A 27,848-nucleotide genomic window follows, 5' to 3' on the forward strand; every position below is an offset into this window, starting at 1 on the left:
CGTAGTGTGGTTAAGTGCTGCACAATACGTAATGATTATTGCAGTAGTATAAATAAGATATACGGTGATTATTAATGTAAATCGATTTATCCCTCGATATTTAGTACCCACCTATACCCACCCACAAGGCCATGATGGGTGGGTGTGAGTATCAGTATCCAATGCAGGACTCTGTTGAAGAGGGAATCAATGGAAGAAGTAATTTCTTCTCACAGCTTGCTAAGGTTTCCTCCATGAAACCTTGTTGTCACCGACTATTATTCACAAAGCTTTAATTTTGGCTAATCCTCCCTTAATGTTGTGGAACCACTTATTTACAACTCTTTAACTTCCGCTCTGTCAACTGTAACTCTGCTTTTAGGAAAGATGGTGAAAATTGGATCTAACATTAAATCAAAAAGAAGAATATGTTTAAAGTTTAAGGGGTCAATTAAAGTTGAAAACTTTCTTTAGAAGAATTGGGAGTTATCTGAGGTTATAATGATGAGTGATTGGTGAAGGCTGTAGGGGACGATTTACATAATTGATGTCTTAAAGAATCTAAAAAATTAGTCCATGGTTTCATTTGAGATTGATTTCTTACTGCTTTGTAAAGCTTCTATTAGTATAAAAATCACTTGAAAGCAGAGAAAAATAATGATTTAAAGCTACTAATATTTACAAAATTTGCACTAGCTCACGGTTATTTAACTTGGTTGTTGGGAGAGTACGGCTGGGAACCCCCAACCTGTGCTCTATTCCCCTCGAGTGTCAGCACCTTTTAAGTGATGCCAAATCAAGTGCGGGTAGATTTCTAAGATGGGTACCTTTTCTAGATCAGCCCAGGATTAGTCATGCCTCTAAGCATCCTTTCAACGATGACAACAACGAGTGAATACCACATTGCAAATAAAATAAAATAAAATAAAATAAATTTGCATTTAATTTACTCTGCAGCTCTAAGCGCAACCACTCAATCCATGGTAAACTGAGCCTTTTAAAAAAAAAAATGATTAAGCGCGGAGGACCATGACCAGTCGCGATTTTATGAGCAAATGCTGCAAAGTTCACTCTCACATCTTCATAAATGCACGCGCTGCCTGCCTCGTTAGGCGTACACTTACCTGAAAAAAGAGGGCGTGTTTCTATCATAGAATTTCTTAAATTAATAAGGGGCAAAATCAACTTTGCTTTTCTATAAAAACGGCCTGCAGTTCCCGCTTGTTGTTTACACTGAATATAGAAGTAGAAGCTCGTTGGTTTCTCGAGGTTTCTTAAAGCGGAGGAGAAGAAGAGGGACAGAGTGAGAAAGGTTCTCTTTGTTTCATCTTCTTCTCCATTTTGAAAGCAATGGCCGTCTCTCTTCTCTTCTCCTCCGTAATATTCTACTGCTTCCTCTTCCTCTGTTCCGCCGCCGGCGAACTCCGGACCGTCTATGATGCACATTGGCAGCCCGCCACCGCCACTTGGTACGGCAGCCCCGACGGCGACGGCAGCGACGGTGTGTTAGTTATTTACCCCCATTTCACTTGATTTCAGCGTTTTTATATTTTGCTCGGTAGGATTTGTAATCGCCACCCATTTGGCCTTCCACACCCACTCACCGTTGTTCTTATTTCGCCACGTGGATATCGCAGTCACGGTAACGATAGTCTAACGATCTTTTTATTATAAATAGTAAAGTAGCCGTTGTGGAGCTGGCCTCCGGCAATTATTTTACCGTTAGTAGAGGGGCGAGGATCAGCTCTCAGGTTATCAACACCATACTGCACTATTGTAACAGTTTAGCTCGTTAGATAAGTTAAGCTGGGGTACGTGTCGTATTGTCAGGCTATTATATCTGTTGCGGTACTACTAGAGCGGCACCTGATCCGAGACATGTTGCCTCGGCAAACTCCATCTTCCGCCCATGGCCGTCAGTCCGTCGTCGCATATAAAGCCTTTGTCTTCTTCTTACTGTTATTTTTAATTATCCCCTTAGAAAATTCTTGTTTTCTTTTTTTTTTTTTTCTTACTATATTTTAAAGTAAGTTTTTAATGTAAAATTTTTTTAGTTAAGAATGTTTTTTACTTAAAAATTATTTTAAAAACAGTATAAAAAAGTTAACCCAAATGAATTATAAGGTTTCATTTGAAATAATTTTCTTATTATTTTCTAATATAATTTTTTTTACAAAAACTTTTAATTAAAAATTTTTGTACAAAAACACTATTTTAAACAGTAAAAAATCATTTGATCCTAAATGCATTTATAACACTCACTTTGAAATAGAAAAAAAAAAAGACTAAAAATGACATTTTACTGGTAACCGTCCAAATTTTAATAATATTTTTTTAAAAGAGAAATATCGCAAAAATAAAAAAAAAACACGAATATGAAAGGAAGAAAAGACTATTTTCCCCAAAAATTTTAGTTTTTTACTGCCTTATGTCGGTCACGTTGTGCTTTGACAACAAACATTAGCTTTTTAACATGTTTTGTGGATACTTTCTTTTTAAAAAGGTACAATAATATTCTCTGAACGCAATAATTTTTTTTTTGGACATTTAGGTCATTTAAGTCAAATTCATACACACAACGCATACACATGAACTCGAACCTTAGACCTCTTAATTGGAAGCCTAAGCTCTCAACCAATAGGTCAAAGAGAGTTGTGTTGAACACAATAATTTTATTATATCATATTGTTTAGTTAAATATAGTTAAAGAAAATATTTTATATTAAAATTGTACTAAAAGATCTTATATTTATTTGAGTTTTGTATAATATTAATTATTTATATATTATATTAATATTTTAAATATTTAAAATTTTACGGCTCCCTTATGTCAAATTTTTTTTTACCTGCTTAATGTTTAATATTTAGTCTAGAAATAAAAAATATTTTTAATTTTTTCAAAGTAATAGATTTAATTTATAAGATAATAAATGAATAACACCCTCAATTTTTTAATTAAAAAAATAGCTATAAGCAAAAATCCTAAGATAATTTTGTTGAAGAAAATTTCTTTTGATGGGGGCTTTCCGTTTACGGGTGTATATGTGAACGCACAGGTGGTGCGTGCGGGTACGGGTCGCTGGTGGACGTACGACCAATGCGGGCGCGCGTGGGTGCTGTGAGCCCGGTGCTGTTTAAGGACGGGGAAGGGTGCGGCGCCTGCTACAAAGTGCGGTGTGCGGATCAGTCCGTCTGTTCGCGGCGCGCCGTCACCATCATCGTCACCGACGAGTGCCCCGGCGGTTACTGTGCCTTCGGCCGCACTCACTTCGATCTCAGCGGAGCCGCTTTCAGCCGCATGGCCATTGCTGGACAGGGTCCCGAGCTCCGCAACCGCGGCGAGATCTCCGTCCTCTATCGCCGGTAATAGTATATCATCTATTGCAATTACTCATTTTCTCTGGAAGATCTCTTTTGTACAGTGTAACGGAAATTTTAATCATCGAGACTGCTTTCGGTGATGAAAGGTAAGCCCAAACGCAGGAGAAATTATTACGTGCGCAGTGCAGACGGGGAGAACCGTCCGCACACTAGTATAAAATTCAGCTAGGTACCATTCGATACCGCTAGGTACCACTAGGTACTGCTTGGTACCATATGTGTGTGCAGACAGTGCTCCTCCGTCCGCACTCCGCAACTAATATTTTTTTCCAAACGCAGAAAGGAGTTTCGATGATTACGAGTTCTATTTAAAATGTATTTAAGGGGCTTTTTTGCTGTAAATTTTAATTTGGTTAAATGGGACCCAATCAAGAGAGGGCCAAGAGGTTTTTGGGATAGGCACTTCTTCTAGATGGCAAGCCGCCAAACTCCCTTTCGAGGGGGTAAAATTATAAGTAAAAATGTAGAGATTTTGTTTTTCATATATATATCATTTTAGTGACTAATGATTATTTGTACTTGAATACATAATACATTTTTAAAATATCATAAACATCTTATATAATGACCATTATTCTTAAACAAAAATTATGTAACACCTCTACACAATTTGTCGGGGGTCCAAGAGGGCAACGGCCCCTAATAGGGTTCGACCTGAAACAAAGTTTGGTTGTAAGGATATTTTTGGATTCTCTTTACTATTTCTCTTTGTATTTGGTTCATCGTTTCCTAAAAATAATGCCTCAACACGATGTGTTTAATTATGCTGGGGCAATTGCCTAAAATCTCGTGTAATAACACATCTACACAATGTGTATAATTTTGTTATGGGGCAAGATTATAAATCGCCTAAAGATCATAGCATTTTAATTTTTTTAGGGGGGGCAATTGCCTAAAGATTTCTATAATAAAGAGTAAAAAAAGATGGAGGGGGACAAATTACCTAAAAATTTATCTAATAAATAAATTTTTAATTTTTTTAGGGGTGGCAATTGTCCCACTGGACACTTAAGGGTTCCGCCCATGTTAACAGATTGTTTGCATATAATTTTAAAATTTAAGATTTTGGCTTTTGTTGGGACAAATTTTTACTATTTTTTGTTTTTATATTTTTTTTTGCTAAAAAAATTTGTTTTAGAAAACAGAAAAAAAAGTTGTGCCAAAAGAAGCCTTAATCCAAGGAGAAAAAGAAAAAATGGGTAGTAACATAATTTCTATTTAAGTCTTACTTCCCCGTGATTTACTAATTCCATAATTTAATCTAAAATAGGAGGAAAATTGAATTTAAGAAGATAATAAAATTTAAGTTGCTCAAAAAATTATTCAGCAAGATTTACCCAAAATCCTTACTAAATCTTGCAAAAAAACAGCCCCGAGCTTTTGCATCTTTTCTCTTTATCTAGTTAATCTCCCGAATGCCACGCCCAAATTTCCCTATCTCATCTTATTGATCTTTGTGATTAGATATTTTACTGTTGAACTTAGATTGCTCTATTGCAGGTTCTGGATAGTTACTTTACGTCTATATCAAGTAGAAATTAGGAGACCATCTTTCATTTCTCGTGTACTTTGTTACCTTGATGGCCTACCAATCTGCTTTATGTCTGATTCAGAGCACTGTTATTCTGTTTGATTCTATCTGTTTGAAGACTGCTCAACTCTCTCACTGAAAAACGGTGACTATTATTTTATATAGTTTGATTTAGATTGCTGTAAGAGAGTTGAGCAGCCCAATTCTATCAAATTTGGCAGATATCAATTTTTCTTCTAATTCATGTTTGATTGCATTGAAAAGTACTTCTTTGGGTTGTTTGAACTTTGAAGTTTGTTCTTCTGTAGCATTTATCAAGGGTTAGAGAACTCCGGCATTGCATGAATGCTTCCTAAGCTACCTTAGATGCTCGTTAAAAAGACGTGAATTTTATATATTGGTGATTCTTTCACAATTTTCTTAGGGAAGTAAATGTTGCACACTAGCTTATAGAAATTTGAAAGCTAATGAAGTTTGCTACAATATTGTTTGTGTGTTTAGTATGCTGATTCTCAAAGTTGATGGAGTAAATTAAAATAATTTTAGGACTTTATGCAAGTACCGCGGGAAGAACATAGCCTTTCATGTGAATGAAGGTTCCACAGACTACTGGCTATCTCTTCTTGTGGAGTTTGAAGATGGTGATGGAGATATCGGATCAATGCACATTAAACCAGTAAGTTTTTAACCTTCATTCTATGCTTAAAGTTTTATCTAATAAGTAATAGAGAGAAACATTTATTTATTAATCTTTGTATTACGATACAAATTTAATCTCCTACTTGTTGTCTTCAATGTTTAATATAGCATGCAAAATATGTGTCTGTTGTCTATTAAAAGAAGTTAATGCTTTAGGTCTTTTCAATGTGGGATCTCACAAGAAAATGATAATACCTTAGCCTTGCACTGCCAAGAAGCTGAGTGTGATTAAAACTTTGAACCTCTTGCTCAATTGTTTATTCCAACACAATATTACTATGCTTAGTTCATGAGAAGGAATTTTAGAATATTAAACTTATTTATGGGTACCGAACATTTGAGATTATAGTTAGGTAGTGATGCTTCTTGCATACTCCTGATGAATATAGCCTTAAAATTGCATTGCCAAGAAGTTAGTTGTGATTTGAACTCATTACCTCTTTTGTTAGTTTCAATCAGATATTACTATTTTTTTTTTTAATCAGATATTACTATGTTTAGTTGATATAGAGAAATTTTAGAATATATGCTTGATTCATGGGTTCTGAACATTTGAGCATTAAGTTAGGTTAATGACGCATTTCTAGTCTAAACCTGATATGACCTTACCTGCATTTCCTATTGTGCTTGTTTTTGTATATTTCACAGAGCATGCATTCTTCAATTTTAGCATGAGGGCCTCCGATAGGAAACACTTGAAGATCTCAAGTGAAACCTAACAATTTTGACAAAATCAACGAGAATATTTAACAAGTAGAAGAAAAATCAAAGAAAAACAGCCTACTTTATTGAGAAAAATCAACTAATGGAAGAAAAACAAACAAGATACAAGTGATCCTCAACTCGAGAGGATGATCAATCTCTCCCAATTGTCTAGACGCCGCTAGAACCCAAAGGAAACCTAAACCTAAGAGATCTCAAATTTCAACCAAATTCAAGATGCCCTAACCCCTAGGAAAACCAATTATTTAATGCATCAATTCAAAAGAAAATCTCTAAACAGTCTCTACATTCAAATTTCTCTCTCAAATCTCTCAAAAATCCTTCCAAAACAGCTCCCTAACCCTTGCGACTTGCATTCGACGCATACAGGAGGTGGACATTTCTGCCTTTGTTCGTGTAAGCTGGTAGTCCCGTCGGACCTGCTGGTCGGTCTAATGGACTGATCTAACAATAATCCCCTCCCAAAGATCCACCTTAACCGCAAGGTGGAATGACGACACCCTCATCCATTCCTTCTTCATCACAAACGGTAAGAACCGAAAGTGTTCAGTCCTTACACCTGTGCCCCGGCGTATACCTCTCGTCACATCTGAAACAAAGACCAAGATACAAGTGATCCTCAATTTGAGAGGAGAAATGATTTCTCCCAATTCTCTAGATGCCGTTAGAACCTAAAGGAAACCTAAACCTAAGTGATATCAAATTTCAACCAAATTCAAGATGCTCTAACCCTAGGAAAACCAACTATTTAATGCATAAAATTCAAAAGAAAATCTCTAAGTAGTCCCTACATTCAAATTTCCCTCCCAAATCCCTCAAAATTCTTCCAAAATATCTCCCAAATCCTTGTGGCTTGCGTTCAGCCCGTATAGAAGGCAGACATTTCTGCCTCTGTTAGTGTAAGCCGGTCCTATCAGACTGGCTGGACCGGTCTAACAACCTCTTCTTTAATCATTTGAGACGAGCACTACTATAGAGCAACTCCTATATACATGGTGGTTGTCATATATTCTATAATGCATGACTTGTTTAATTTTAACAAGAGGATCTGACACAGGATAAGTGGGTCGACAACTCCTCGTTGACGATATGGTGAATGTAGTCGAGCATAACTCCAAGAACTTCTTAGTAAAAGAATCCACCACTTGAAATCAAATCTCAGGACACAAGATTCGAAGTAATCGGGCAAAAAGCCTACATTTTATTATTCTAAAAAATATGCTCCATTACAAACAATATATATATATATATAACTTATTGGCTACTTACAAGGCTACAAACTCAACACAAGAACCCAACTAACTCTTGAAACATTATTAGCTACATTATATATGGGCTGAAGTTTAACATAACCCGAGAATGTCATAAAATATTAGTTTTGCCCCATTCGCTACTAGCAGCTTTGGCGTAAGTCTACTAGGGTAGGAGAAACTTTAGGCTCATAGTGAGATGACAGGTTGGAAATAATAAGGCGGCGGGTTTGATTGACTAATTCGGTCTGGATAGGACCACCCGATGTCATTCTCTTTATCTAGGAGAGACTTCAACATAGGCTGAAGTCGAAAAATAAGATACTGACAAACTTAGAATGCTTCTTTATTATCACCTTCAAATGGTACTCTTCAAGAGTTGATTTGAACTCAACACCAAACTGATCAACCATACAAATATCATCATCCACATGGAGGAGGTTGTGGAGGAGGCGGGAGGAGGTTGTGGAGGAGGCGGAGCAGTTATATTTAGATGTGGTGGAGGTGTCTCTGAACTCTGTGGTGGGATTTACCCCAATTCACACCTTGAAGGTAAGGGGGAAAATTGGGGAGCAACCAGTGGAGGTTTTGGTGGATAGTGGAGCCACTCATAACTTCATTTCCAAGCGGTTCGAGGACCAGTTAGGATTGAAGCTAGTGGATACAAGGAGTTTTGGCGTCATGATGGGGACAGGAAAGGTAGAGAGGAGTGAGGGGATTTAGAAGGGAGTGGTGCTAGCGCTCAGAGGCTTACAATTAGTGGAGGATTTTCTTCCCATGGAATTTGGAAGCACTGATGTCATCATTTGGATGAAATGGTTACAGACCATTGGAGAGACCAAGGTGGACCAGTCTTTGACTATGGAGGTGCAAGTGGCAGGGAAGAAGGTGCTGCTACGAGGGGATGCTAACTTAGGCAAGACCATGGTCTCACTTAAACCCATGGTCAAGGCGATATGGGGGGCTAGAAAGGGCTATTTGGTAGAGTTGGAGAGTTTGGAGGGGGTCCAAGATTCTCAGACAGACCAGATCCTTGAGTGTGTGCATCAAGTGTTATAGCCATTTCCAGAGGTCTTTCAGCAACCCAATGGATTACCACCCCATTGAGAGCACAAGCATGTGATCTCCTTGAAGGAGGGAGTCTCTCCTATTCGTGTTCGACCTTACTGGTACCCGCAGATCCAGAGAGATGAGATTGAGAGGCTCATCAGAGAGATGCTAGAGGCAGGAATTATTAGACCCAATGTAAGCCTTTTTTTCAGTCATGTTTTACTGGTGAAAAAGAAGGAAATGGCTGTAACACTTAAGGACGACAGGTGGAGGTTATGTATCAATTATAGAGCCTTAAACAAGGAAACTGTGTTGGACAAGTTTCCTATCCCTGTGATCGACGAGTTGTTAGATGAACTATTTGGGACAGTCATCTTCTCAAAGATTGACTTGAAATCGGGATACCATCAAATCGGGATGAAGCAAGGGATGTGCACAAGATAGCTTTCAGAACACACGAGGGTCACTATGAATTTTTGGTGGTCCTCACTAACGCTCCATCCACTTTTCAGTCACTCATGAATCAGGTTTTTCAAGCCTTCTTAGAAAATTTATCTTGGTGTTCTTCAATGACATCATGATCTACAGTCGAATGGAGGCAGAGCATATGGAGCACATGAGGATGTTATTGGAGACATTGAGAGAGCACCATTTGTATGCCAACCTAGTGTTCTTTGTTAGCCTAAGAATCCTCGTTTGCACAACCATATGTAGAGTACTTGGGACATGTGGTGAGCAAGGTAGGGGTAGCAGCGGACCTATCCAAGATTGAGGCTATGCTAAAGTGTCCTTTGCCTAAGAGACTGAGGGAGTTGAGAGGATTCTTAAACCTCATTAGGTACCACCAGAAGTTCGCACAAGGATATGGCACAATAACATGGCCGTTTTCTGAGCAGTTGAAGAAGGACGGCTTCAAGTGAGGCGGATACACATGCTTTCTAGCAACTGAAGAAAGTAATGAGTAGTGTACTTGTGTTAGCACTTCCTGACTTTAGCAGACTATTTATGGTGGAGACAGATACATGAGGATTTGGACTGGGGGCAAAACTTATGTAGGATCAGTGACCGATCGCCTATTTAAGTTAGGTGCTTACAGCAGGGCAAATGCTTAAGTCAGTGTACGCGAGAGAACTGATGGCTATTGTTTTGACCATTTAGTAGTGGTGACCCTATTTATTGGGGCGATACTTCCTCGTCGGAATAGATTAGAGGAGCCTGGAGTATTTGCTGGAACAATGAATGGTCACCGGGGAGCATCAACGATGGCTATCCAAGCTACTAGGATATGATTTTGAGATTCAGTACTACCTGGGCTTAAAAAACAAAGCATATGATGCCTTGTCCAGGAGAGTCAAGGAGCCTAAGTTAGTAGCTTTGTCAGTACCCCTAGTCTTAGATTGGGAAAAGTTGAAATATGAGAGCGAACAGGATGAGGGACTGAGGAAGATCATAGATGAGTTGTTGCAGAACTCGGATAGTCAACCTGGCTACACGCTAAGGTGAGTCTAATTGCTATATCAAGGAAGATTTTTTCTATCGAAGGGATCACGATACATTCCCAAGCTGCTACAGAAGTTTCATGGAAGTGCAATGGGAGGGCATTCAGGAGCATAGAAACCTACAGTTGATTAGCAGTAGAATTATATTAGGTCGGGATGCACAGTGATGTAGAGGATTAGGTAGCTAAATGCGATGTATGTCAAAGGCACAAGTACATAGCCATGTCACCAACAGGGTTTCTACAACTACTAGCCCTGCCGAAGAGGGTATTAGAGGTGACAATGGGCTTTATTGAGGGATTGCCACGATTCGAGGGGTTTTCGGTGATACTAGTAGTAGTGGATCTTTTGAGCAAATATGCACACTTCATTCCCTTTAGGCACCCCTCATTACGGTCGTTACTGTGGCTATTGTCTTCATAAAGGAAGTGGTGCGTCTGCATGGAGTTCTAGAAGTTATTGTGACATACAAGGACAAGATGTTCCTTAGCCACTTTTGGAGAGAGTTGTTTCAGTTACAGGGTATAGTTCTGAAGAGAAGTACAATCTATCACCCCCAGATAGATGGTCAGACAAAAGTGACCAACAAAAGCATAGAGACCTATTTGAGATGTTTTGCATCTGACACGCCAAAGAGTTGATCAAGGTGGCTTGCTTGGGCAGAGTATTGGTACAATACCTCGTACCATTCAGCAGCAAAGACCACTCCTTTTAGGATTCTCTATGGGAATGATCCCCCCATATGATTCATTATGGGCAGAGCACCACACATGTGTCAAGTGTAGAGTAGTACTCAGAGGGGAGGGACAGGATATTATCTGAGCTCAGGGTATATTTGTTGAGAGCCCAACAGATCATGAAAAGGAAGGCCGATGAACACAGGAGAGAAATAAACTTTGAGCCCGGAAATATGATTTACTTAAAATTGTGGCCCTACATGTAGAAAACACTAGCGAGGAGGAATGAGAAGTTATCCCCACGATACTTTGGGCCTTATGAGATCTTGGAGCGCATTGGAGCAATAACCTATTGCTTAAAACTACCACCCTCATCAGTTTTATCCCAGTTTTTCTTGTCTCATAGTTGAGGAAGACGATATGAGAGTAGATATCGTCATTAGTAATTCAGACTTTGACAGAGGACATAGAGGCCATTTTGGAACCTCTGGAAGTAACTGGGTTACGCAGAGGGGAGATCGGGGCACGGGAGGTACTAATTAAGTGGAAGGATGTGCCCAAGCATGACGCCACATGGGAGCCATACGAGACAATCAGAAGACAATTTCTGACCTTCCACCTTGAGGACCAGGTAAATTTTGAGGGGAGTATTATTATGGGAGAAAAGGCAACTGGTTCAACCCCCCTTGTGGTGCCCAATAAAAAATTAATTAAATATAATAGGAGAGAAAATGAGGGAAATAAGAAAGGAAAGAATTCTAATTTTGAAATAGAGAAACAGAGCGAAATTAATTAAGGGGGCTGTTTTTGGGTTGAATTGGGGAGTTCATTTAGGGCTGATTCTAGGATTCATTTTTCATGTTTGGTTTTGAGAGTTTGTTGTATTTTTTCTGGAGTTTTCTTGAGGGCTTCCTAGAGGCGTCTAGGTCAAGTCGGAGATACGATCTACCTCTCTAATATTAGATCATTGTATCTTATTATGATGTCGAAGTTTTAAAACAAAAAATCAATTGTCCTTTCTCAATTTTTGTTGTTTTTATTGTCTTTTCTTGTTGATTTCGTCTTCAAGGCGTATCATAAAAGTAAGACTATAAAAATTTAGCAGTTAAATACGGCTTAAACATAGCTCAGAGAATAAAAATTAGCAAAATGTACCCTAAAATAACGTAAACCCTCTTAAATAAACAAAGTCAAAGAAATTTTGAAATGAGGCAAGTGGCATTGGTTCAAATATCCAAACAGTATGGAAATGCCCACTTTCTCCTACCTTGGTTGTGCAAATCAATCCGTTGAATAGTGCTCACCAAACCATATGGGTGAAATAATGATATCAGATCCTTAAAAAAAAAACTCTAGCAATAAATGAAACAACAACGAAAGCACACACATCTAAAGACCAATCTATAGGTAAAGAGAAAAGTAACAAATGAAATCAGAATAAAAATCAACAATAATCAGAGTAAAATGTTGCCTATCAGAATCGTTAGTAAACTTCTCAACAACAAAGCCATTTAAGCATGGAAGATCCGTAGATGAGCAGCAGAAACAGAAGCAATCTGCCATAAGATGAAAATGCTCATTCAACGGAGTCCAAAAAAGTTTAACCTGTAATGAACCTTTTTTTATTATTAGTAGATTTAAATGAGAATTTGACTCTTAACAAAACACAACGGAGAAAATGAATTCACCACAATTTCTCCATTTGTTAATTTTTAAGTTTACCCAAATTATGATGTTCATAGTAACAACAAATAAACTGGAATCAGTTGGTCAATGAACTCTACCATTCCCCAAAGGCATATCTTATAAACTTTCTATTTAATAATATGAAAATGTCCCTTCCATAAGGTAAGAAGAAATGCAAAACTAACTGTAAAGATTCATGTTGGTTTATGGCTTAATATACTCTCTTATGGGTCGCAAAGTTCATGATTATTAATCTTCTCCGACTAACATTTATTTTGATTTGATAATACTTTTTGCAGTCAACTTCCACTGAGTGGAAAGAGATGAAGCATGTGTGGGGTGCAAGTTGGTGCATAATTGGTGGGCCGCTAATGGGTCCTTTCTCTGTAAAGCTGACCACACTATCCACGCAGAGGACTCTCTCGGCAAGAGATGTGATTCCAAGGAATTGGTCTCCCAAAGCAACATACACATCACGCCTTAATTTCTTTTAACAAAATGCAGGTTTGGGGGAGGCCCTCCAATCTCCAATAGAAAAGAAAAGTAGCCGTTAGGTGGTGGTTGGCACTTTTTAATGAGTAAATGAACTACTTTTGTATACCGTTAAAAGACTAGCCGTTACCCCATCGTTCATCGTCATATAATATTAATAAAAATGCTGTACTTCTAAAAATTGCTACATCAGCTGCTTATGTGGAAGCTGATGTCGTGATGTGGCTCCTTCTCATATTCCGCATAACTTCTCATCTTCATACTTCGCTCAAAAATAAGACATTTCACTCATTTATTTTGAACTTTAAGGTATTTTACCCTTCGATTTTATCTAGGTAGAATGCCTTAGGCTTCGTGTGGGACGGCTTTCTTTTTGTTTTTTGAAGCAGCTTTTTAATAAAAATTTAAATTTTTTGTACTAGAAGTTGTTTTAAGAAGCAGAAAGAAAACCGTCCAAAACGAAGCCTAGTCCTAAGTGAAATGCCTTATCTATGAGCGTGTGAAAGGAAGAGCTTCATGTGGAGAAGAAGAGAGTTATAAGTGTAACCTCATTGGCACTGATGTGATTGCAATTTGGGAAGTATAGCATTAGTCAATCTTAATTCTTAGCATCTTTTATGAGTAGAAGTTTGGAGAGAGTATTACGGGAGGTGTCTGGATTGTCCAGAGACAAATTCGGACGTGTCACATTACCCGGATGTACTAGGCCCCGGATGACGTGACGCTTTCAGATTTACCTCCGGACGAATCCGAATGCCGCACGCAATAATTTTCCAGAAGTGTGAGAGTAAATGTTGTAGTGACACCGTAGCCTTCTCCTAAGGAGAGAGAGCTTGTTTTCTGTCACTATGGCCTTTGGGTATACCTCATTTTGGATGGGATTTCCCAACCTAGCTTAGAGGTATGTATCTGCCATTCCTTTGGTCGAGAACCCTCTGGTTAGGCTGTTTATTTGAAGCTTTCTTAAATCTTGTTTGCAGCTTGTACTAAAACTTTAATTGCCATAATCGTTTTTTTTTTCTATTGTCCAGATCTGGATCCCCTTTTCTGAATTCTACTCACATGCTTACTCTGCTTTCATGTCAGTATTCATTCATTGTCTTCTGATAGGGTTTGGGCCCAGGAACATGTGGATGCTCTTTGTCCAGGCGGGAAGGAAGAACGCTTGCCTTTAATCAGAATGTGCAACTTTATTTTGCCCATCAGGTTTCAGTGAGTGCTTAGCAAGTTGCATCCAAATAAATGCCACATGCATAGAAAGCTGGTTGTCTGCAGCAGTATAGAGGTGACTGGTGGGCCACGAGATTGGTGGATCTCAATTATTAAAAAAATTTCTGAGATAATTATAATATAATTTTTAATGATTATTTATATTTTATAATTATCTCAAAAATAATAAATTTTATAATTTTAAGATACATACTAATTAAAATATGACAGTTTTTTTGAAGCAATTTTTTAGTATAATAATTTTTCATTCAAAAAATTTTTATACTAAAAATATGTTTTAAAAAACAGTAAGAAAATTGTCCCAAAGGAAACTTTAAGCTCTCAACAAATTGCTTGTAAAACAATAATTTTTATCAAACATTCGCTCATCTCAATTGGAACAACAACATCAAGGCTTTATTTCATTATGTGAGGTCAGCTACATAAATTCTTTTTAGAGACATAAATTCTTTTTAGAGTCAAATTCTCATTTAAGTCTAATTAAGAAATGTCATTTTTAATAATTTTTAATTAAGTCTTTTTTAGATCTATCTCTATCTTTCTTAACATAGGTCATGGGAAGGCTGTCATTTTAGATGACCAAATCATCTAATTACTCTCTCTAATCTTATCTGTCATTGGAGATACACCTTAGCATCCTCATCGCAGCAACACTTAATGTTATGATTATCTTTTAATGTCCAGCATTCTATGCCATAAAGCATTGCAGGTCTCATCTCAAAAATAAAAAATTTGGGGCTAAGAGCCACTTGATCACACCAATAAAGAATAAAATCTAATGTATCGTGACAATGGTAATCAGTAGTAAATTTTCAATTATAATCTATCTTAGGTTCGAACTCAATTTATCTGGTAAAGAATAACTGTGTAGAGTAAACTTCAAGTCACTAATGCGTAGAAATAGGCAACTGGCCCAAACAAATAATCTGTTAGTAGAGGTGGTGTGAATAAAATAAGGATCAAGATTGATCCAAAAGTTTAAAGTTATTTGGCATTTTAATATCAATATAGTTTCTAATAAGTTGGTGTATGATTAAACTTAATATTCTCATATGTTCATGTAACAGTTTAAATTCTTAAATTTCAATGTATTATTCTCTTTGGTCTCATGGTCTCATAATTTTAGCAAATTAGTATAATTTTTCAAGAGGTTATCATCTCGGTAGTGCTTAACTTTGGAGTTTCTCACAAAATTATAATTGCTACACCAAAATGCAACTCGATGTTTAAGAGTTTAATTTTAGTTTCTTAAGAGGTTTTGCAACCTCCTTCACTTAGATAGCTGAGGTCCTCGTCAATTTTCTTAGTCGAGAATCATCCTCCAAGCAGACAAGATTTTACACATAGAGTTCTCATATTTCAAATGTTGTATTGCTCTCATATCATTTATAATAATCCAAACTTTTATATATCAAGATATTGATTGTTTTGGTCTAAAGGCCTCATAATTTAGTCACATTGGTGTAACTCTCCAAGAGGTGACTCATCCTGGAAGTGCTCCTATACGAGCATTTATAACTTTGGAGTTTCTAATAAAATTTCAGCCATTACACCGAAATACATCTCAATGTTTAAATATTTAGTTTTATTTTTCTTTGGGGGTTTCTCAATCTTAATAGTTTTCTACTTATATGATATTTATGGGTTAGCCTTTGCTCCACTTCATATAAAATCTTTTCAACATCATAAAAAATCATGCATCAAATAAAAATGGGGTTACCCCGATAATAAAGGATGCAATGAAGGGATTTGAAAATACATTTTTTACACAAAAAAAGTTCCCTACACAAATAATATGAACAAAATATACAAGACTAAATAGTTAAAAATAAACTAAAATTTTATTTCATCAATAAGAGTACATCAATGTATGAATAACAATAAATAAAAAGAATTGCCCCGAAACCTAAATCTCACGAAGAAATTTTCTTAAAGTATAAAAAATTTTATAAAGCTTTTAATTTTTTTAATAATTATAAAATAAGAGACAAAGTAGATTTAAATTATTAGATAATACAACTAAATTATTAAGTCTTCATAACTATAAGCATGAAGAAAATAAAATCCACTCATTTATTTTACTTTACACCCCTAATACATCATTAGTAAGCTTTATTATACTCATGGGGGGATCCACCCATAGCTTTTGCCCACCCTCAAAAAATTCTTTTTTAATATTTAGAGGGGAGATTTTAAAATATTTTGGGTATTTTGCCCCCCATCAAAAATCTTTTTTGCCTTACTTTTACCAATCCTAAGAGTTTTTGCCCATCGCTCACAAAAAAAATTTTTTTTGCCCACCCTAAAAAAAGAAGTTGGATCCGCCCCTGATTATACTGTATCAAATTGTTTTTATAGGATTTAAAACTCCTAAAATTTAGTTAAATTGAAATTACCAAATTTATTAATTTCTATTTGAATTAAATCCAACCAAAACTTCTAATTCAAGGATTCCTCCCTCTTCAATTGGAAACGGTTCTCGTGGTTTTGTTGCTCCAAACTTCCCATGCGTTCCTTATTTTAAATTTAGTAAAGCTGTCACCGTCCGTCCTCTTTCTCGCACAGGATTTCTCTTCATTCTCTTTTTTGTTTTTTCACAAAGTTGAAATTTTCCACAGGGTGTTCAGGAGAGAGATGGGCCGCGAAGGAGAGAGAGGAGATTGCGAAGAAGAAGGGCTAATGGCTACGGATTTTTTCTGGTCGTACACGGACGAGCCGCATGCCACACGGAGGAAGCAGATCCTCGCCAAGTATCCTCAGATTCGAGAGCTCTTTGGACCCGATCCCTGGGCTTTCATCAAGGTTGGAATCGGATTCTCATGATTTCTGTAGGACTTTTTACCGAATTATTGTGTGGTTTTTACTTGCATTGCTCTTATTTGCTGGCATTTGTTGTTTTATGTGATTATATGGCTTTGTTTTTCGAATTTGTTCTATCGGACCGGAAATTCTTTGATGAGATTCCTGTCGATGATTGATGTGGTTTGCCCTTTTTGTTCTTATCTTTTCAAAGCATAAGTTTTTTTTTTCCTGATTCAAGAAGTTAATAGCCATCTCTTACTGTTTGGGAAGTGGTGCCCTTAGAATTGTTTAGATCAAGTTTGGGAAATGCTAAAACTTCGAGTCTTTCACATGCTGTTCAGTAACCAGCATTTGTAAGATTTGATTGCCGAAGGCAGGCGTTCGATTTGTTTTTTTATCAACCAAAATGACGAATGAAAGCTTATAATATGGACTTTATACTATTGGGCAAATGATATTGGACTTTTTGAGCTAAGTTGGACTCGAACAATATGGGCTTGAGATCGCTGTGTGGTAGATATGGAAATGGAAATAATTAGAACGTTTCTTTCTTGGGAGTTTTACATGCATACCACTTAATACTATTCTATTTATCACTCAACTCCAATATTAATCAATGGAAATAAAGCTCCTTGGAAAGATTCAGACGATTAGGTAGCTTAGGTTACTGGGTGGGATTATATTTTGTTATTTTTTGATTCTTTTGCATCAACTTATTATAGGGAGTGTCTTCCAGTGATTTCTCCATTGAACGAGCTTTGTTTCCACCAAATTGCGCAAATTTCTGTCCTGACTGTAGTCATTTGATATGAACCTGTTTGCCATGGGTTTTCTCGGCTTTTCTCTTGGTGCCATTATCAGCTGTTATATAGTATACTTGAGATTTGATTTTTTTTAAACTAAAATTTGAATTTAACACGAGCATGTGGTATTCTTTTGCTTTGCTTTTAAAATTCTGGCATATCATAACAGAACCTTAAATTGCATTTGCATATTCTCCATGGTTTCATAACCATGGGCAAGGCACTTGCGAAGCAAGTTGTCCACTGTGTTTATAAGTGATAATTTTTACATCTAGCACAGCATATTTGTATATTAATTTTTTAAGGTTACGTTTGTTAAAAAAAGAAGGCTACTCTAATACAACAAATGTTAGAAAAAACCACTTGTTTGTGTGGAAGGCTGGAAGCACCAGCTTGGATTGAGTTTGATAAGCACCAAATAAATGACACCGAAATAAATATTTTCGGTTAAAGCTTATGTCCACAGCAGATGAGAGGAATCAGTCTACAATCAAAAAGCCACAAATGGGTACAAATAAAAGGAGCACATGAAAACAAATCTTCTTCAAACCCAAACAGTTGATCACTTCACTAAGAGAAGCTTGAAATTTCTAAGCCAAACAAATAGAGAAACCCAACTAATATCTTGTAGAAGTATAAAACACACACACACACACTTAAACCTAGAAACACCACTTAAAGAGCAGAGCAATAAATAAACCAAATGCCAACACTAACAACAAAACCAGAGACAATAAAAACCATCTTCAGTTGAACAATCCACAAACAAACTGGATCCCATCAACAAAAACTTGAAAACATAAAGCTTCATCAATCCTCTAGAAGATAATCTGACATAACAGAAATAAGCTAACGCCAACTGACTAGAAAAATCAGAAACTCCCCAAAGAGAACAAAACATAAAAAATCACCACCAAACCTAAACCTAAACCAAACAAAACAGAAAAATTATAAAAACAAGAGATCCAAAAAAGCAAGGGCCCAACCAACCAGGCTCAGAAAGGGAGAATGAACCTTCTTAAAAAAACACCTCACACAAAGAAAATTAATCAATCCTTGGTTGCAAAAATCGACCATTCAAAGTTAAAAACCTGGTTGCCGAAATAAAAACCTTTCAATAAATGACTGAAGGCCCCCATCATCATAGCCCAAAAACCCCAGAGAACCAAAACCCAACAAGAAAAACCCAAACACCCTATCTAAGTAGAAAATGTTTATTGCAATGAAAGGAATTCCAATAAGAAATTTTAGCTAACAAAGCCTTATTAATGGAACAACCAACTAAATCAGAGCTAGACTAAATTATTTTCAAATCTCTTGAAATTCCTTTCTTTCCAAATGAAATAAATAGAACAACAAACAAAAAGAAAAAAAAAATCACATTAGAATCCAAATGAAGAGTAGAAATATAATCCAGTAATTGAATCAAATTAGCTCTAAGCATTAAAAAATTAATATCATGAAAAAAGTTTGTGATAATTCTGAAGGAAAAATCACATTAGAAAAATAAATGATTATGACTCTCTTCAGCATTTAAACAAAGGATACAAGAAGTAGGAACGTTCATATTTCTCTTAACAAGAATATTAGTCGTTTTAAGACCATTCAAGATAGCCATCCGAGCATAACAAGAAAATCTCATAGCATATCTTTTATGCCAAATATAAAAACACCATTTCACTTTAGTGAAGTTATCATAAAAAGTATTGTAAAACATTTTGAAAGAAGGAAGAACCCCATTCCAAGAAATATTTGAAGCTTGCTGATCATTAATGGAAATATAAGAAACAGTTGAACTAATAGTTGTAGACAAAGAAATTTGCAAATTCCAGCAACCATGTGAAATCCATTCCCTCAACTTGCATTTACATAAAGAGGAATTCAGATTAATTATAGCAATCTCAACAGTCTCATATAGAGATTTCCCCATACACCAAGGATCTTAATAAAGAGAAGAGAGCTATTAGGAAAAATATTGAATAAAACCTCACTTTTAATATCTCTAGAATAAGATGTAATATTTTTCCAAAATATAGAAACATACTGAGACCAAGGCTTACAAAAAGGGATATACTTAAATTTTATCCAAATAGCCAAATAACTAATGCCATTAATGATCCTCCAAATAATAGAACAACTATAAGCACAATAAAGAGCTTATGGATCAAAAATACTAAGACCCCCAACATCTTTAGGCTTGCAAACATCTTTTCAGACAATGATATGAATCTTCCTACTAGAAGAATCTCCATGAAAAAGAAAATTAGAACAAACCTTTCTTATAAATTTAAAATAGAATTTAGGAAGAGAAATACCCCTAATCCATTAAGAAATAGCATTCGAAATAGTAAATTTAAGGAATTGAACCCTTCCAGCAAAAGATAGCAATTTAACTTTCCAACCCACCAAAAGCAAGATAATACGACTAAGTAAAGACTGAAAGTCCGAAATCTTATGCCTTTAATATGAGAAAGGCAAGCCCAAATATTTTAAAAGATATAAAGAAGCACAAACGCCAAGAGTTTGACTAATAACATCTACTAAATGACAATCTTTAGAGAGAATGAGAGAACTCTTAGCATTATTAATGAACAAAGCAGAAGCTGAAGAGAAATAAACCAAAATTAAGCTTGCTAGCATTCTCAATAGAAGCTTTGCCAAAAATGAGGAGATCATCCGCATATAAAATATGAGATAAAGAATAATCACTCGCCTTTACGCCCTCAAAACTTTCATTATGAGAGTTATCATCCAGCAGATTAGAAAGAGCATCCATAACAATACAAAAAAGATAAGGAGAAAGAGGACAACCTTGCTAAAGACTCAAAGAAGAACTAAAAAACCCATGAAGAGAACCATTAAGAATAATAAAAAAATAAACATCATTAAAAATTTGAGGAAAACCTTTCCAAACCATTCTAGCTAAAAAAAATTATGGAAATAGTATCAAAAGCCTTAATAAATATCTAATTTGGCATAAAAAAACTTTTCTTTAGAAGAAGAATTGAATTCTCTAAGAAGTTCAGCAACAATTATGATATTATCCGTAGAAATCTTATTTTTAATAAAACCAGTTTGACTATTATGAATAATAAAAGGCATAACTCCCAACAATCTCTTAGCCAAAATTTTTGCCACAATCTAATAAAAAATATTACATAAAGAAATAGGCCTAAAATTCGAAACACTGGTAGCATTGTTATTTTTAGGAATTAGAGAAATAACAGTAGCTTTAATAGCCCTTGGCATAAATCTAGAATTAAAATAATAAATAACAACTTTACAATGAAGAGGTCTAACAATCTCCCAAGTATTCTTAAGAAATTCAAAAGTAAAACCATCTGGACTCGGAGTAGCAGAATTAGGACTATTAAAAACAACCTTCTTAATCTCTTCAAACAAGATCGGAAGAATCAAAAAAGATCTAATAAATTCAGGAATAACATTCCCGGCCGGTATGTTGAAAGAAGAAGCAAAAACCAGATTGGGAGAATTAAAACATACTTAAAATGTTGCTTAAAAACATCAGAAAGGCTTTTTGGATCCGAGATAATCCCTTGAGAGGAAACTATATCATGAATCTTATTAGAATTTAGTCTGCACCTGATTTTAGAGTAGAGGAAACCGAAATCGTCTTCTCCACAAGACATCCATTTCAATTTAGCCCTTTGAATAATCCAAGAAAACCAATAAGACATTATTATTAGAAATAATAAGAGGGGAGTAATCATAATAAAGAGGATTATCAACTAAATAATAAGAAAACGGAAAAAGATCCAACTAAGAATTATTAACAAACATCTTATCCAATTTTATATGAATAGGATTCTCTTTACTGATTGAACCAAGTAAAAAAATGACCAATAGAAGAAAGCTCAATAAGACCAGAATTAAAAACGAATTATTAAATTCTCCCAATTTGTTACATGAAAGAGAATTACCACCAGACTATTCTTTAGCAAATATGCAACAATTAAAATCTCCTAACAAAATCCACGACGTAGAAATATTACAGGATAAATGAAGAATATCTTTCTAGAGATTAACCCTTTCAACAGCCAAATTGGAAGCATAAATAGCAGCAATAAAAAAAGAAGTTGACCCAAACTTAAGAATACCATGAATTAGTTGATTAGTAATAAGAGTAGAATTAAAAAAAATACACGAAGCATTCTATTTTAATCAGATCCTACAAGCATTAGAAAAAAATTAAAATTATGACAACAACCTTCTTGCTGAAAAATTCTATGCTTTGCTTCAAACCACAGATTACCAACAAGATCCAGCTTGACTTTAGCTCAAGAATACTACAGAAATTCATATTAAATTTTCTAACAATATTATCCAAGCAATTAAAGCTTCTCACATTACAGGAAATTAAAATTGGAAAATTATTAATGCTTAATTTTCAAGATTGATGCCTTCCTGGCAATTTTCGATCTAGTAGATTTACTAGCAGCAATTGGAACTTTTTTAACTAGAATGATCTATAGTAGGAATAGTAGAAGAAGAATCCTCCTGGTTAGTTAAAACATAAATAGAGTCACATTCCTTAAATTCATGATGACCGCCATCCAGGATATCCAAAACCTAAAACTTATTATGCGAATTAGAATCTTGAACATAAATATTTGAATTAAAAAGAGAAGTAGAAACAACATATGCATTATTTAAATTGAAATTGGAAGCCATCTCTCATATGTAGAAAAATTTAAATTGGGTAAAGCCTCGTTAGAACACGAAGAGGAGGCAACCATATTCTTAGAATTAAATTCAACAGATAAAACACCTGAATCCCTCAAAATATTGGAATATAAATGCAAATTATCTTGAGAATCATTAGCAACCCGAGAAGAATGAGAAATTCTTGAAATGGGTTTAGAAAGAATGGGGGCATTAGATGTTATTTGAGGATTCAGATTTTGATCAAAAATTTTTTGAGAAGCAGGATTATTAGAAAAGGAAGGTCTCACAGAACGTGAAGCCTCCTTCTAGACCCTTATGCTTATGCTTCTTCCCCTACTAGGTTCCAGATTTTCAATGGAAACATGCAGCTTAGTAGGACACAACGAAGAGGGGTGCAAAATAGATCCACAGCTTTGATAAGGAGTAGGCTTCCAATCGTAAATAATTTTTAACAAAAAAATATTACGTGCAATCAAAATATTGACTTCATTAGGAAGGTAAGAATCTTTAGAAGCTAAAATACAAACTCGAGCAAATTTAAGCCAAGCTTGCTCGGCTGTTAGATAATCCACAGCAATAGGAACCCCAATCAAACCTCTGATCTTAGAAATGCCCTCAGGAGTCCAGCAGACTAAAGGAAGATCAAGAAATTTAATCCAAAGAGGAATATAAGTAAATTCTTCGCTCTTAGGTCAAAATAAAGTCGACCATTTCTGAATAATGAATGGTTTTCCAAAAAAAAAATCAAGGTTCAACCAACCAAACTAAACCATAACCTTCAAGGCAAGAAAATTTCAAAAAAAAAAAACCTTTGTTTAAAGCAAAAAGTGTAAAAACTTTTCAACTTCTAGATCTTAAGCTTGATAGATTTTAAGGCTCCAAAGTGAGGCTGCTTACCCAACGAACTTACCACAAGTCTTTCTTTCGACCCCGGGTCTTAATATTCGATTTAGGCTCAAAAGAAGGTTGGCACAAAAGCGATAGACATGAAATTCAATAGAAGATGACGCCTGCAAGGACAGCTCATGGCTAAAATGAATGAAGTGAAGCCAATTTCTCTAGGCCCAGAATCGAAAGAAGAAACCATTGAAAGCTGTCCAAAGGGAAGAGAAAGAGCTAGAATATGCCTTATGTTTGCAGGTTTGACATTCTCTTTAGCAAAGAAGAAAGCACTACTTCTTCAATGCCAGCAGTGTGAGGCAGTGAGCTCGGGAAGTAAACTCTTTCAGTTGCTGTTCCGTAAGCCCTATTCACTCCTAGATCTACCCATTTTTCAGAGGCAGCCAAAACATCAACTTTAGAGAAAATAGCAAGAATATCAGTAGAAGACACAAAAGAAACAGAAAAGGTTTGGGTGAAGATTGACGAGACGTCAATAACCCATTCAAAGCTTTCATGCCTGATGGGGACATTCTAATTGTAGAACTTGGATTCAAGGCTGATTTTAGAAGAGGAAAATCAATGGAAGAATCCATGTAAAGCAAGATTAGAAAAAGAAGAGCCTCTCAAACAACAAAAAATCCTAAAGAACCATCAGGATAGAAGAAGAAGAGCCACTTGAATGAAGAATCGCCTAGGGTTTGCAAAAAACCCTAGACTCTCTAATCTCTTTTCGAATACGGTTTTCCCGTTTCTAAATCACAACAATATTTTGTCCTCTCTCAAGAGTCTTAGACAAATATTCACCCCAGGTTTATAAGGTACCATTTGACAAAACAACCCGCAGTTGTCAACAAGGATTCTCTATCATGTTAGGTCGACTACTTCATCTAACTAAGTAGACCAGGTATCATGATGAGCCAGGACGATGGAACCATGGGATCTTGATCGGGTTTATGATCAGTTCCCCACTATGATGCACGGACACGGACACGACACGACACGGACACGGACACGGGACACGGCAATTTTTAAAAATATAGGACACGGGTGCGGCGTGGACACGACATAATATTTTTTTAATATAATATATAATAATTTTTAAAAATATAGGACACAGACATGGCGTGGACAGATGGCTCTTTTGAACCTTTACCTAATCCACCCCCGCTAGTAGCAGAGCTCATTTTGCTAACAAACCAATCATACATATGAATACATCAAATTAAATTGATATGAAGTGAAATCAAAATATCCCAATAATAAGACAACATGAATACAACAATATACCAGTCTGCCGGGGGTCCAAGGGGGCGCTGCCCCATGGCGGGGTTCGACCTGCCCGGTCAGGTCGCGGGGTCAAGGGGCAGCGCCCCCGGAACAAAATTTTATTGTAAGAGTAATTTTGAAGTTCTGCTTGTTTTTAAAGTTCGTAAGTTGTTTCTATGGGAAGATACCGAGTGGTACCGAGCATGTACCTAGCAGTACCGAGCATCTACCTAGCAATACCGAGCATGTACCTAGTGGTACTAAGCGGTACCGAGCATGTACCTAGCAGTACCGAGCATGTACCAAGCGGTACCGAGCATGTACTGAGTGGTACCGAGCATGTATTGAGCAGTACCTAACAATACCGAGCATGTACCTAGCGGTACTAAGCGGTACCGAGCATGTATCTAGCAGTACCGAGCATGTACTGAGCGGTACCGAGCATGTACTGAGCGGTACTGAGCATGTACTGAGCAGTACCGAGCATGTACTGAGCAGTGCCGAGCATATACTAAGCAGTACCGAGCATGTACTGAGCAGTACCGAGCATGTACCTAGCATATACCTAGCAATATCGAGCATGTACCTGGAAGTACCAAGCATGTACCTAGCAGTACCGAGCATGTACCAAGCGGTACCGAGCATGTACTGAGCGGTACCGAGCATGTACTGAGCAGTACCGAACATATACTGAGCAGTACCGAGCATGTACTGAGGGGTATCAAACATGTACTGAGCGGTATCGAACATGTACTGAGCGATACCGAGCATGTACTGAGCGTTACCGAGCATGTACTGAGCAATACCGAGCATGTATTGAGCAATACCGAGCATGTACTGAGCGGTACCGAGCATGTACCTAGCGATACCTCATTTAATAACCGGACATGCGTGTCCGACACGCGTGTCCGATTTTAATTTTAATTTTTTTAATTGCGACACTCCAATGCCGTGTCGGACACGTGTCCGACGTGTGTCCGTATCCGACACGTGTCCGACACTGCATACCCTCTCTAAGTGTTGTGTCGGTGCATCATAGACACCATCTGCTTTGAAGTGCAATGTGGTGACCTATTTTAAATATTAAAATTTCAAATACTAAAATCATGTTGATACTATATGCTAGATACTATGTATCTGTGTATAATATGTATCTATTTGACAACTAGCTTTAAGCGAAAGTTCTATCTCGTTATCTAGACTAGTAATTAACTATAAGGGCTTGAGCCTATAGGAAACCTGAACTCAGATCATAAAGTCTTCGTAAAATGAGGACGAAATCTCTAGTTAATGTCTTATTCAAAACCCAATCTGTCTTCTAGAAATTTGCCTCTGAACTTATCTCATTAAAACCCGAAAGAAAGAAGGCCAACATGTGATTTTTTGGAGCCCACACTAACCATTCTTCACTCAATCTGCTTATATTATCACACCCTCAAACTTCACAATCACACACAAGTATTGAATTCTTAACATTCTCAAAGCTAATGATCTCTTCATACAATATGTTGAAAAAAAAAATTGTAAGAGGGAGGGAAAGAATAAAATGTCTATAAAATTTAATCCTCATAATTAATCATCGCATTTATACTCTTAAAATTCCTAATAATTGAATTAATTGTAAGCACACCTTTTTTGTACAAAGCAAGTATGGGATTTCCTCCTCTTCTACGCTCATGTTCTCTTGCCTCTTTGAATGCCTTGTTATTGCTTTCTCAAGTCTCTATTAAATTTGCATAACATGTATCTAATTTCACCAATCCCTAAATTTTTACGATCCATCAAATTTCTTTTTTCATTGTCATATTATTCATTAGGCTTTGGCCCTAATTTATTGAAACAAGAAGGCTAGTCAAATATCAAATGATAGAACAAAAAACTCACTGTGCGTAAGCGTCCACCAGGATTGTATTTCCTGAACTATACTTTGTGGTTTTTAGAACATAGATCTTGTCCTGTTTGTGACCTTAATCTGCCATGTTCAAGCAGCTAACAGTTTGATTATGGCTTCTCAGAATTAGTTTTAGTTTCTCCATTTACATGTCTCTGTGATGCCTTTCTGCATCCAAGTTCCGTAGCAATGCATCTGCATTATACAATTTCTAAATTTACACGAGCTGTGCATGTTAGTATGCACTAACGTTCAAATATTAAGCCTTAAAATATCCATTATTCTCCACTGCAGATTAATGCAGCTGTTCTCATTCAACTATGGACAGCAACCTACCTTTGCAGTGCTAGTTGGCTGAAGATACTTACAGTTGCATACTTCTTTGGCTCTTTCCTCAACCACAACCTCTTCCTTGCCATCCATGAGCTAAGCCACAACCTTGCCTTCTTAACCCCTTGCTACAATCGCTGGCTGGGGATCTTCGCCAATCTCCCCATTGGCGTTCCGATGTCCATCACATTTCAAAAGTACCACCTCGAACACCATCGCTTCCAAGGAGTCGACGGCATTGACATGGACATTCCTACCTATGCTGAGGCTCATGCTATCAAGAATGCTATCACCAAATCCATCTGGGTCATCTTGCAGCTCTTCTTCTATGCGTTCCGGCCGCTCTTCCTAAAGCCGAAGAAACCAGGCATGTGGGAGTTCATTAACCTTCTAATCCAGGTTTCCATGGACTCCTGCATGGTATATTTCTGGGGATGGAAGTCTCTTGCCTATCTTATCCTATCAACATTTGTTGGTGGAGGAATGCATCCAATGGCTGGTCACTTTATCTCTGAGCACTATGTGTTTCGTCCAGGACAGGAGACTTATTCTTACTATGGCCCTCTGAATCTTATGACTTGGAGTGTGGGTTATCACAATGAGCACCATGATTTCCCCAGAATTTCAGGAAGCAGGCTTCACAAAGTGAAGGAGATAGCGCCAGAATACTACATGAACTTGTCGTCATACAGATCATGGAGCCAGGTGATCTACATGTACGTCATGGATCGAACAGTAGGACCCTTCAGCCGGGTGAAGAGGAAGTTGGATGCAAAAGTGAAGAAAGCAGCATAGATTGCTCACCTGCTATTTGCTTGGTTCGACCAAATTCGATTTTCTTTTGATGTTTATATCATTTTTTTTAAGAAACATTCTTATAAAATTTTGTATTTCTGTTAGCGGCTGATCTAATGAGTTCAGTTGTGTGATTTCTGTTGTGTAATATTATTTATTCGTTATTTGAGTAGTATACTGAAGTCTTCCTGGTCCA

At 36.6% G+C, this 27,848-nt stretch overlaps 2 protein-coding genes across 6 annotated transcripts; both read left to right on the forward strand.

Annotated features, from left to right (window-relative positions):
• Window positions 1-1,201: 1,201 nt before the first annotated feature.
• Window positions 1,202-14,211, forward strand: LOC110104930 (expansin-B16). 3 transcript variants are annotated; one of them, XM_020834237.2, is made up of 5 exons: window positions 1,202-1,480; window positions 3,036-3,342; window positions 5,438-5,567; window positions 12,775-12,979; window positions 14,078-14,211. In XM_020834237.2, the coding sequence occupies exons 1-4, from the start codon at window positions 1,330-1,332 to the stop codon at window positions 12,967-12,969; spliced, it is 783 nt and encodes a 260-aa protein (XP_020689896.1). In that variant the 5' UTR covers window positions 1,202-1,329; the 3' UTR covers window positions 12,970-12,979; window positions 14,078-14,211. The 3 variants fall into 3 exon arrangements, with proteins under 3 accessions (XP_020689896.1, XP_028553299.1, XP_020689895.1); XM_028697466.1 differs by lacking the exon at window positions 14,078-14,211 and adding an exon at window positions 13,999-14,016; XM_020834236.2 differs by lacking the exon at window positions 14,078-14,211 and having other exon boundaries at window positions 12,775-13,997.
• LOC110104929 (sphingolipid delta(4)-desaturase DES1-like) lies at window positions 14,117-27,848 on the forward strand. 3 transcript variants are annotated; one of them, XM_020834233.2, is made up of 3 exons: window positions 14,117-14,252; window positions 16,816-16,999; window positions 26,822-27,848. In XM_020834233.2, the coding sequence occupies exons 2-3, from the start codon at window positions 16,832-16,834 to the stop codon at window positions 27,650-27,652; spliced, it is 999 nt and encodes a 332-aa protein (XP_020689892.1). In that variant the 5' UTR covers window positions 14,117-14,252; window positions 16,816-16,831; the 3' UTR covers window positions 27,653-27,848. The 3 variants fall into 3 exon arrangements, with proteins under 3 accessions (XP_020689892.1, XP_020689894.1, XP_028553286.1); XM_020834235.2 differs by lacking the exon at window positions 14,117-14,252 and adding an exon at window positions 16,695-16,726; XM_028697453.1 differs by lacking the exon at window positions 14,117-14,252 and having other exon boundaries at window positions 16,750-16,999.

The sequence above is a fragment of the Dendrobium catenatum genome, unplaced genomic scaffold (genome assembly GCF_001605985.2).
Source record: "Dendrobium catenatum unplaced genomic scaffold, ASM160598v2 fragScaff_scaffold_113, whole genome shotgun sequence".
NCBI lineage: Eukaryota > Viridiplantae > Streptophyta > Magnoliopsida > Asparagales > Orchidaceae > Dendrobium > Dendrobium catenatum.